Source organism: Stegodyphus dumicola, chromosome 9 (assembly GCF_044657685.1).
Source record: "Stegodyphus dumicola isolate Sdum_Otavi_A_Nest chromosome 9, ASM4465768v1".
Classification (NCBI taxonomy): domain Eukaryota; kingdom Metazoa; phylum Arthropoda; class Arachnida; order Araneae; family Eresidae; genus Stegodyphus; species Stegodyphus dumicola.
The window spans coordinates 125592404-125604490 of record NC_140776.1 but is presented as its reverse complement, the minus strand read 5'-3'; the positions used below and the strand labels follow the sequence as shown (position 1 = coordinate 125604490).

The following is a 12087-nucleotide window of genomic DNA, read 5'->3' as shown; positions in this document are numbered from 1 at the left end:
GAGTGAGCTACCGTTACACCATGAAGGCTTGCTGAAAGGAGGGGGGAAATAGGAAGGTTCCCTGCTTACTTAAAAAGGTTCCACCTCCAGGAAAATCATATATGTAAAGTGTGTAATAAATTCGGCGGTTCAAAACACTTTGTCGGGAACTGTTACCTGACTGGAAGTGTAAGAGGAAAATATACATTTTTCAGAGTTTGAATTACGTTATACTATACATTGTTTAGAAAATTTGCAAGATATATTATGCAAATTGTGAATGAGCATAAGAACAATATTGGTATAGAGATATAACAAAACAGAAAATAATATTGAAAACAGATATGATTGGAGTAAACTTACAAATTTAAGATGAATTTTGATAATATAAAGAAAATTTCAATAATACTTGAAAGCAAAACTTATAAAGATTTAAAACTTAGGAAAGAAAGCAGAAATGGAAGCGATACCTCTATGTCTTGATTTCAGGGAGAGTGTTTGGGATGTATGTATCTGTTTTACAGGTTGTGATTTTATTATTTTTTTTTACAACCCGTTTTTTTTCTTTTGAATTTCCAATGTTTGTTTTGTATGATCTAAATTTATTACCTGATGTTTATCAAGTTTTATTATATTCTGTTATTTAACCATTTATTTTGTTATATTTCTTTATTTAACATTCGTTTATTGTTGGATTGGCCTATCCCCTCAGGTGGGCTGGAAGCCAGTGCTTAGAACTAACTAACCTTATAGCTTATTGTGGCAGTAGCACCCATTCCTGTAGTTATGCATGTCGGAGCTCGTAAAGGGTGCTTGGCGGCACACTATGACCTGCTATCCATTGTCCCAAAATGTACCACACATGCTGTATGGGATTCAGGTCTGGTGATCTAGCAGGTCACAGCAGATGTGGAATAATTTCATTCTCCAGATAACTCTGCACCATTTGGGCACTATGCAAGCAGCGTTTCATCCATAAATATTGTGTTTGTACCCACCGCAGCTATTCAAGAGTGTGTAGAATTTCGTCGCGGGCAGTGATGAAACCACTAGTAGAGGTTGGTGGGACTGTTCGTTGCTATCCCAGCCCATACACGCACGCCCCCTCTTCTATCCGACTGGTGCTCGACAGTGCGTCCCTGCCTTTCGTCATTATGAATGTTAAATCGAGTCTCATCCGTAAAGTTTACGTGGCCCCACTGCTCTGGTGTCCAACTGTGATGCTCACGGGATCAATTCAACTACACCTTGACATGCAATGAGGAACACAAACCACAGATCATCAAGTCCACTTTCCTGCGATTGATGAGATGCAGTTTGGTGGAATTTGGGCCGTCCTATAGCAACAGAGAGATGCGACACCAGCTGTTGTGCCATTAGTGATCTACGACAACTCGCACATAACAGGAAGCTATCGTCTGTGGTAGTTCTCCACTGTCCAGATCCACGTCTTTTTCAGAGGTCTTGACCTCTTTGGTAACGATTCCACAACCTATTGATGATACTGCAATGCATATTCAGCTTTCTTGCAACAGCAAATTGTCACACCAGCTTGCAACATCCTGACAGCCCTCCAATGCCTGCGTGCAAATGATGTCTTCGACTCATGCTTTCCGCTTTAGCTATCTGAGATTACACATAATTATCGCTGCTGGCAAACAGATGCATAGGTCCGAAATGCCCCTTTTTAAGGCCTTGTGGTGTGACTGCGGGATTGCATTTTATGCTAACAGAGTCGTAGCTAGGGTTTTCAGAGCCCAGGGACAACTGAAGATTTCGCGACCCCTACTGCTTGCCAAGGATGGAAAACATTTAATTCTAAAATGTCGTAACATCAGTTTGGCGTCCCTTGGATTCTGTGCCCGGGGACAGATGTCCCCCCTTGTCCCCCTCTAGCTACGCCTCTGTATGCTAATTTTAATTGCCTATTTGCATTTGGCGATGCGACTTTTAACTCATACACAAATTGCATGTATTAATACACCTTTTTACATTCGTACCTTTTCTTTTAGCGTTTATTGATTAATTTTTGACCATGGGTGTATTTAGAAAGACTGATAATTTTTTCTCTTATATTCTTTGCATTTTTCTCAAAAAAATAAGGCAAACAAAATACAAAACTTACATTTTTATTTACGTTTTCAAATACGTTCACAATTACATAATTGTATAAAGTAAACATATGAAGGGAATAATGTTAAAAACTTTGGACTATGTAAATATTATTATAGAATATAAACTCAAAAAAATATTTTATAATATTTAACTGTTTACAATCACAATTTGTTTAGTTCAAGGGTTCTTTTTAAAATTTCAAAATAATAAAAAACAACAATGGCATTTATATACTTAATTATTACAAAATTACTATAAAGATTTTAAGAGCTGCACTATGAAAAGATATACATACTGAATTGATTTTTTAAACTCGCTTAACTTTTATATTTACATATAAAAATTCATAAGGATGTCTTAAATATGTAAAAAGCAAGACATCTAGGCCCAATATTTAACAAAAATTTTAAATTAATAGTATATAGAATTTGAAGATACCAGTCTCCAATATTACTAAACTTATTAATACTAATTAGCACAAACCGAGAAAGAGCTAAAATAAAAGAAATGTATTTTGTTAATACTTTTCTAGCAGCTATTCCAATGTGAATTATCCCTTTGCATTCTCATCACAGTTTTATAGCAGCAGTTCCAGAATACTTATAGTGAAACTTTGTAAAACTTTTTTTTTTTTTTTTTTGCTAAAATCTTGCAGAGGTATGTGTTACACATGCGAGTAAGAGGATGATGCCACCATACTGACATTAATAAATAATACTTTAACCTATTTTGTTCCTTATAATTAATAATACTTTAAACCTTAAAGAATAATTTATTTTGTTATAATTAATAATACTTTAAACCTTAAAGAATAATTTATTTTGTTATAATTAATAATACTTTAAACCATTCTGTTCCTAATGGACACATACTCCCTGTTAGGTAAACAAAATTCACTTTTAAATGGGTTTTTACTTTTGCAATGTTTTTAAGGAATTAGGGGACAAATATATGACTTAAGAAACCTGGCCTATTTGCCAAATGCAATTGTAACTTTGTAAAGAATGCTAGAATGCTTTGTAAAGAATGCATACTTAATTTGTACTGTAAGAATATTGGTACATTTCATTTAACTTTATTATTTATTCACATGCAGTCTAAGGTTATTATCACAATATCCTAGATGACTGGGGCAAATAGTCCCAGTTAGTTAGTAGCAATAATAGACTGCAAAGGAAGCTCAAATGAAAGACAACACAATCATGATTACCAGACCATAATAATAACATTTCATATAACTTAGAGCATAAAAATTGACATAAGTATCAGTCAATCACAAGTAATTGTAAGCAATATGCATGCTATGGTTGACCAGATTAATAATGGATCAAAAGTGCCTTGATGTTTTTGAAGTATGAGAGACATATCTATTCTATAAATATGTCTATGACATTTTACATCATTACATATAACAAACTTTAATAAGTAAATTAATTATGTGTGTGTGTATATATATATACATATATATATATCATATCTACAAAGTCCTTACCTGGCCTTTACTTCAACAACTGTCAGTCATAGACATACACTTACAAAAAGGTTTTAAATGAGGCAAGTATTCTTATTCAGATATTTCCACATTTTAAAAAAGTCAGTTTTATAGAACAAATTAAATCAAATTTTTTATATGTTCCTCCAATAATTTTACTTATATTTAGGAAAATTTTGCACACCATTATAAAAAATAAAACACAAAGCAATTCACTCTCCTACAATAAAAAATAGTTAAGATATTTTTAAATTAAAGATCATAATTAATGATTTGTTTAAATTTTATTAATGCAATTTTATAAAAATTAACAAAATTTAGCTTTCTATATGATCTTCCAGGCCCTATACTTACATTTAAGAGAAAATTTATGCTCATTACGAAACTTTAAAACACAAAACATTTCACTCTGTGCAACAGAAATTGAAACAAAAATTGACTGAGATATTTAATTTTAAATTTAATAATACCTGACGCATTCCAGAGTAACTTTGAGGAATAGGTTACTAAGTAAAATAGATTAATTCGAGATTAAATTTTTTCCCTTTAAATGTCATTCAATGACTTTCTTTTGTGATTTATTAGTGTGTAACATTCATCAATTAATTCATCAATTTTTTATGACTGGTCTGTTGAAGGAATTATCATGGAATATGGAAATTTTGAAGTACTAAAAATATGCATTCAATATTCTCGTCAAGTTTTATTGCTTTAGAATTATTTTGTAATAATCTTACAAAATTTAAATAAACAAGAAATATTTTTAACTTTTTATTCATTCAAATAACGCTGTGAACTGACTATATGCCAATACTGGAGTTGCCACAGAAATTTCTGTAAATAAGACCTCTAAAAATATATATACTAATCATACTTTTTATGACAAACTGATGAGAAATGCATATCAGAATCCATTTTCTGAACTGATATTTTATATTTATTTATATACAAATGCAAAAATTTAGCTCCTGAATTTGTGTACATGATCTTAACAAGATCTTCAATTTTAAAATAAAATATCTGTCAATTTTCATGATGCACGTGATAAAAATTTTGTATCTTATTTTTCATAAAGAATGCTACATTTTCCTAAATGTAAGTATAAGAGCCAGGAGAATATATAAAAATAAAATTTCATAACTTTTTAAAAATTAATATTTTTTAATTTAGAAATGAAAAACCTGAATATTTGTATCATTTGAATTATTTCCATAATTAAAAGTATATGTCTATGACTAATAAGTACAAAAATAAAGCTCATACTATATGGACTTTTATGGACATGGTGTATATATCAGGGATTGGTATCCTTCACGTTAAGTGCTGCATTATGGAATTCAGGAAAGTCTGAGAACCAAAACTAAATTTTTCAACAGCCATAAGTCCATATTTGCATCATATTAAAAGTAGTGAAACCGATTTCAGCCTGAAACAAGTGTATAAACAAGCATTCAATGACAGTTTGCCTTTATGTGATGATGCATTGAAGACTTATCCCTAGACCAGTACCTTTTAGAATATGCTAGCCTATTACGTAACCGCTACTAATACTGAGTACGCACCATTTTTCAGTCACACTGCTTCCTAATATCGCTGCTACAAGACTCTGCACTGCTCTGTCTATCTTTCTTTCATTTGTTAGAAATAGTGATGATGCAAAAAATTTAAATTCAATCATACTTAGTTAAAATCACTATGGATATGTAATGTAGAGAGTTTTCATCTAAAAGAAAAATGATCTGCTAATTGGATTAAATAAAAATGTGCAATTAAAAGCTAAATCATCTTGTCTCGTCATTTAAATTTCGCCTTACCACTTTACAACAGCAATGCCTGAATAAAATTTTTCTTTACTGATATATCTTCATAGGATCAAGTAATTTTATTTTTCTAGGTTGGCAGTTATCAGACAGGTATAATCACTAGTATGATGATTGATCTTTTAAATGAAATTTAATACTTTGAAAGATGAAGTTATTTTAATAAAATAAAGCTAACATTTTGATTCAAAATAATGTTTCACAGGTTGTGTACAAGGGCATAAAATTTCAGCCCTTGTAGATGCATTAAGAAAATATGTTGATAATAATACAAGTTAATAATTTATGTGTCTGAATTCCAAATTTGAATGAAAAATATTTATTTTAGATCTTGTTCCACTTTTGAAAGAACGATAATGTTGAGAATTATTTCTTATGAAAATAAAGATGCTAAAATTATAGTAATGAAAGTAGTAATAAAAATAAGTAGAGCAAAATAGTCATCTAATACACAATAACCTGATCAAAACTTCACATGACATTCTTTCAAGCATGCTTTTTATTTAACGCATTTTTCTTAAAATATAAAATAACCAAAAAACAGTATAAATAACTACAGCCTAAAATGAGTTCAGAATTATGCACTACATATAACAAATATTACTGAAATAAAAAGACTTGACTGAGATAAGTTATTTATTTTTCAGTGAGTGCAAAAACAATCAAGGACATTATGATTTACAAAAATTAATTTCTTAAAATATCTGAAATATTATTTATACCGATATACAAGTTATGCATACACACACTCATTCATATAAAAATGCTCAAAAGCTGTACACTTATTTATATAATACATAATATATATATATATAAACAAAAGAAAATAATCTACAGTAATGAAAAGTATGTTCACTCTGGTCCCTAAGCAAAATTAAAATCAAAGCTGTAAAGAAAATCAAGCAGAATTTATAGTTTCAATCAATTCAGCTTGTTTCCTTGTCCTTTGATGCTAAATTTTCTTTCTTTGCTGCTTCACGTATTGAAGAGAATGTTTTTTGAAACCACGTGTTTTTAGATGTCTGCAGTTCATTCATAGCAGCATTCAGCTGGTGAGTTAGATCCTGAACAAATTTTATATAGATAAATTTGCATACTTTAATATTTAGAAACATATGATAACTTTTAAGATTTACCAGATTTATTGAACATTTTCATGAAAATTTTAGAATGATGAGAAATAAAAGATTTCACATAATAAATAAATAATAAACATTTTACACACAAAACATACATACACAAAAATAATTCACATACTAAAAAAGTAACTAATAAATAAAAGATATAAAAACACTTTTTCAGTTACATGGTTTCAATCAAATGCATAAAATAGTATATAATTTTTCAGTTGTTAGAATATTATGCAACTAGTCTTGTGCAATAAAAGAAAAAAATGGCCGAACTGCAAATAACAATTGCTCTTAAATAAAAATTGTCAAAGGTTGGTTAGTTTATTTACTTATGGCAAAACACTCGAGATTTAGCTGCCTAAGGGGTGGGATACCTTCTAAGAGAAACTGGCTTGCATACATGTTACAAATGCAGAAAACCATAAAAATGCTCATGCAGCCACCTCAGTTTCTGGGGGAAAAAATATTATTATGATTCATCCCATTTGTCTCACAATAACATCAGATCAAGCCCAGGAATTTTACTGCGGCCAAAGAATATAAGAGGCAAAGGTTGCACTTTTCACTGGCTTAAGCCTTGATCACCTTATTAGGTGACAATATGAATTTATCCAATTTCACTCCATTCCTTGGATTGGTTTCCAGGGGCAGTATTCTCCTGGGGGGGGCAATGCAAGGATCTCCCATCCTCTTTCTCCTTTCACAAACCTCTCAAGAGAAATTTTGTGACTGTTTTACATGAATGCCAAATTTTACTTTTAGACAAATATGATGCAGAATATTACGATAACTACAATTTTATTAGCTTTTAGAGTCTGTAACTTTACATGTTTTTCATGTATTTTATTGGCTACCTTTAAACCCTCCATAAGGCACTACAGATTTCTGCAACCTGTTAATGAGCCATTATAAAATCAGCATGCTCAAGATTTACATTTTCTCTGAGGTTCTTTAAAATTAGTCAATGGTATGCAAGGAGAGAAAGAGAAATTTCCCTGATAGTTCTGCTTTAACCATAAGATTTATTCCTAGTATGGTGTATTCCATTACATAAGCTAAAAGAAGGTCCCCCCCCACACACAAAAAAATACTACTTAGAAAAAATAATTCAAGAGTTTTTATGTAGATGAACTGAGTATGATTTATACTCATACCATGTTAAGAGCCTTAATTTTTAATGTTTAAAAAAAAAAAATCTTTCTTGAGAAATATTTGGTTTAACACCAATGAAAGCTACAAAAATGTGCTTTCTCTTTCCCCCCCAATAGGTTTCTACTAAAATGATCTTCTTTTCTTTCAAATAATGGAACATCTCTTTGGTTCTCTGTAACCAACCGATAAGAACATGCTGTCGCAAACATAGAAGTTTGTTGCCACAAAATTGTTTTGCTTATATACAACATAAAAAATGTGACCACTGTAGCTGCAACAAACCATATGACTGACATGTTCAGGAGACTGGGGGGGGGAAGAGTAGTCTTTCCACAGAAGCTGATAGTCACATATATACATGTGCATTCTTATACATACTCTTTCTTGCCATGTGCAAGAGTTTGCATAAGTTAGATCATTTTGAAGAAATTTTGCAGTTTGTTCTGTATGAAATTATTTAATTTTAATACCATATTTAACATACAGACATAAGACTGGTGCCTTCATGTTTCTCTTTGAATTTCTATTTTTATTACAATTCTAATGCATTTATATTTTGTGACATTTTATTTAGAAAATAATTTTTATATGCATATTTGACAACTTAATTAAAAAAATCAGATTTTTCTTCAGAAATACGGCGAATTTTCTCAGCAACAAAAAATAATTTTTAAACAATAAAATTACATAGCAAGGAATGTTTGTTTAAAAAAATTAACTTATTTTAAATATAATCTAAATAAAATCTGAAAGCACAACCACTAATTCCTAGATGCAAATTGCAAGGAAATACACACAAAGTTAAAAAATATATATATACACAAACATTTGTATAGAAAAATAATAAAAGAATTCCACATTAATAACTATTTATTCTTTGATTCCACAGAAAATTCTTTTTGTGATTTTCAACACAACTTACACTGTCCTTGTGTTTTTGTGTACTCGCACATTTAAGACTGTCAGCCTTTCCACTGAAAAACTCAAAAATCACAGTGACTAACAGTATGCATTGCAAATGTATTATATTTCTTTGATAGAATAATACAAGGGAAGTCATACGTATATTAATTGAGAACTACATGAGCATTTTGCTTTTTTTCCCCAACATAACTAATATAATAAAGCCTTCTTATAATATGTGAAATTCACACTATTTAATAATGGATAGAAATAGGAAGAGACTTCATTTTGCTTTGTGCTCATTGGCTGATGTGTGCCAGATGGCCTGCAGCTGTGATAGACGCCTACTAGACAACTGAAATATGATGTTTTAAGATAAATAATATTCTCTTCCATGCATAACAAACCCAACATTAATAAAACAGATTTGGCATCAGTTTTTTATTTTTAATTTAAATAGGTAATCAGCAGAAAAAATGAGCAATTTCAAATGTAGAAAATCATCAAATTTCTACGTGAAAATAATGAAATTTAACCCAAGTTACAGAAAAATTATAAGAAATTTTAGGAATAAGAGATATTCAGAAAAAATACATTGTAGTTGTGAATAAATTGGAGGAAGAAAAACAGCAAATTAGAAGGTTCCCACCTAAATGGTGAAATGCTAGTTTGTAACTAAAACACAAGGTATAACTCTTATTTAGTCCTTAGAATCTTCCAAATATCAATGATATTTTAAAATAATTTCAGATTCACATATACATCAGCAGTACATAAATCATATTTCATTATTTAGATAACCACGAACAAAAGTATCTAACTCAGCCTATTATAATAAGATCTGCTCACATCATTTCAAGTCCCACTAGTCGTTAAAACCCCTCCCATCTAAATGGAGAAATGCTAGTTTGTAACTAAAACACATTTTTTTTAAAGGTATAACTCTTATTTAGTCCTTAGAATTTAAAATATCAATGATATTTTAAAACAATTTCAGATTCACATATACATCAGCAGTACACACAAATCATATTTCATCATTTAGATAACCACGAACAAAAGTATCTAACTCAGCCTATTATAATAAGAGCTGTTCACATCATTTCAAGTCCCACCAGTCGTTTAAACTCCTGAATAATGGGAGTTCAACCTGGTTCAATCCAGATGAACCGGCTGACTGCAAGATTGGTTTTTAAAGTTTTCTCCACATGTAAACATTAATAGATTCCCTTGGAAAGCTATCTATGAAATTCCTCCCTTACTCAGATAGCCCTTGTGGGCTTTTGCCATATGCAAGTAATTTCAGTGCAAATGTGAAACATGAACATTCATTATCCAATATATCTTAATAAATCATAGAAAATGAAATGATTAATTGCTGAAATTTTAGCAATCACTGAGAATTCAATTTTCAAATACATTACAATACGTAAAAATTCAGTAAAGACAAACAGTTGAAATATTACCTGATTCTTACATTCTGCCTCAACTAAAGCCAACTTAGTTCTAGCGAGCTCCAATTCAAGTTCCCTTGCCTGACTGTCATTTTCTTCATTCTCAGCATCTTGGTTCGAAGAAAGTTCCTTTGAAATTTTACCTGAATCTGAATTAGGAACAATGGTCTTCAAATACTTGGAGCAAGACTCACAGGCATCCATTTTAGCCTAAAATATTTATAAACTCATATATTTATTCAAACTATTAAAAATTTCAAAAACTGCATCTACAATAGAATGTATAGATTATATTTGATATACAAATATATACATATATATAGCCTTAACAGATGAATAAAGAGAATATTTCTAAATCTTGAAATATGCAAATCACCATTTTAAGTTACTTCCATCTGTGAACTACATAACTAACTAAAAGTGAAAGACAGAATAACATATGATTACTGAATTTCTCAATAAACAATTAGCTGCTTTTACCCCCATGAAACAAATATTTCATGACTACTGAACTTTTAAATAATATTAAAAACATTTAATTATAAAAAATGTATGCTGATGTATGATAAAATTTGTACTAAACACATTTTTATGTACAATTAAAATTTGTTACTATTAATTACATTAAAGCTTGTAAAATATACCATGCTATGATAAATATAAAAATTTTAAGTACTCTCAAATACAATAATTAAGCACAGCAAAACTTTTAAAAATTCTTTGCTTTAACTATTCAGATTTAAAAGTCTGGCACATATAGGAATGTATAGCAAACTCAGTGCAAAGTTGCCAACTCTCCTCATTTCTGAGTGCTCTCGTGCCAACCTGATTTGCAACAGATTTCTACCGAATTTTTCTTATTCTTAAAATTCCTCATGATTTTTATGTATCTTGGCTTAATACTTTGTTATTTGCACCAAAAAGAAAAAGCGATTTGGGACATCACTTTGTTTTACTCTAGATTACATCTAAAAGAAAACCGAAGTCATTTCATCAGGGAGAGATTATGGCAAACTTCTGTTTTGAGAGTGAGACCACATGTGTTCAAAAACGTTCTGTTCCAGTTCTCCAGTCAGCATCAAGTGCCACTACGAGATCATCTGGCATATATTAGACAATGAGCACAAACCAAGTTCAAGGCTGTTATTTTGTTCATCTTGTCACTGAATGGTGTGATGCCCATGCATTCAAGGAATAGTTTAAGTTTTTTTTTTTTTTTTTTTTAGTTAAAAAAAGGTATAATACTTATGTACTTTTCAAAATCCTACACAGACTGCTTTCCTTCTAGTATTTCAAGCTCATCTTGATTTTTTGGAAAATACGATATGCATCACCTACAGCCTTGAATAAAGTTTTCATTAAGTGCAATCGAAGGCTGCAGGCTTTAATTGCTTTAGGAGAAAATACTGAAGCATGCAGCCATGCCTTAGCACCTAAAATTTTACATGCGTTTCCTGATGATACATAGAAGATGGATTACTCAATACCAAAAGAAGGAAAATGTTGGAAGGGGATATTACTGCACTTGAATAGTTTCTCACAGAAGTGGAAGGAGCACTTATTGCTCAGAAGATAAGTGAGAAACCAATTGATTATATTTGATTCTTCTACAGCAGATATAAATATTAACTCTAAAAACCAAAAAATGGTTCAAAGAAATCTTCACCATTTTGCCCATTCTGTAATACTAGTGGACATTGGTCTCAAAATTGTGAAACTATTAACTGATGTTGGCACAGGTAATTGAAAAGCTAAAGAGTGCTGGTAGGTGTTTCTTGGGTGCAAACAGAGAACATAATTTAAAAAAATTGTGCATGCAAAGAAAAAGGTTTCTGCATTGAATGCAAAAAAGAAGCATCATGTTTCAATCTGTAAAACTCTAAATGTCAGTATAGTTCCTCCCTTTACTTCTTCTAATCAAATAGGGGTATTTGCTCCTAGCCTTGCTCATTTACAAACTGCTCAACTCTACATCACTGGCCCAACAGGCATTACTAAATTAAGCCACCCTGAACAGCAGACCATTAGTATACGAGCAAGGA

The 12087-nt window shown here is 30.7% G+C and overlaps 1 protein-coding gene across 6 annotated transcripts in view; it reads right to left on the bottom strand.

Moving 5' to 3' along the window:
* Positions 1-2680: 2680 nt before the first annotated feature.
* LOC118185492 (rab GTPase-activating protein 1-like) overlaps positions 2681-12087 on the bottom strand; it is a 170694-nt gene continuing 161287 nt past the window's right edge. For all 6 annotated transcript variants that reach the window (XM_085824059.1, XM_085824058.1, XM_085824057.1 and 3 more), the window contains 2 exons: positions 10058-10255; positions 2681-6470 (listed from right to left, as the gene is read on the bottom strand). In XM_085824059.1, the coding sequence (XP_085680185.1) occupies positions 6333-6470; positions 10058-10255 (336 nt within the window). In that variant the 3' untranslated portion in view covers positions 2681-6332. The remainder of the gene's footprint in view (positions 6471-10057; positions 10256-12087) is intronic.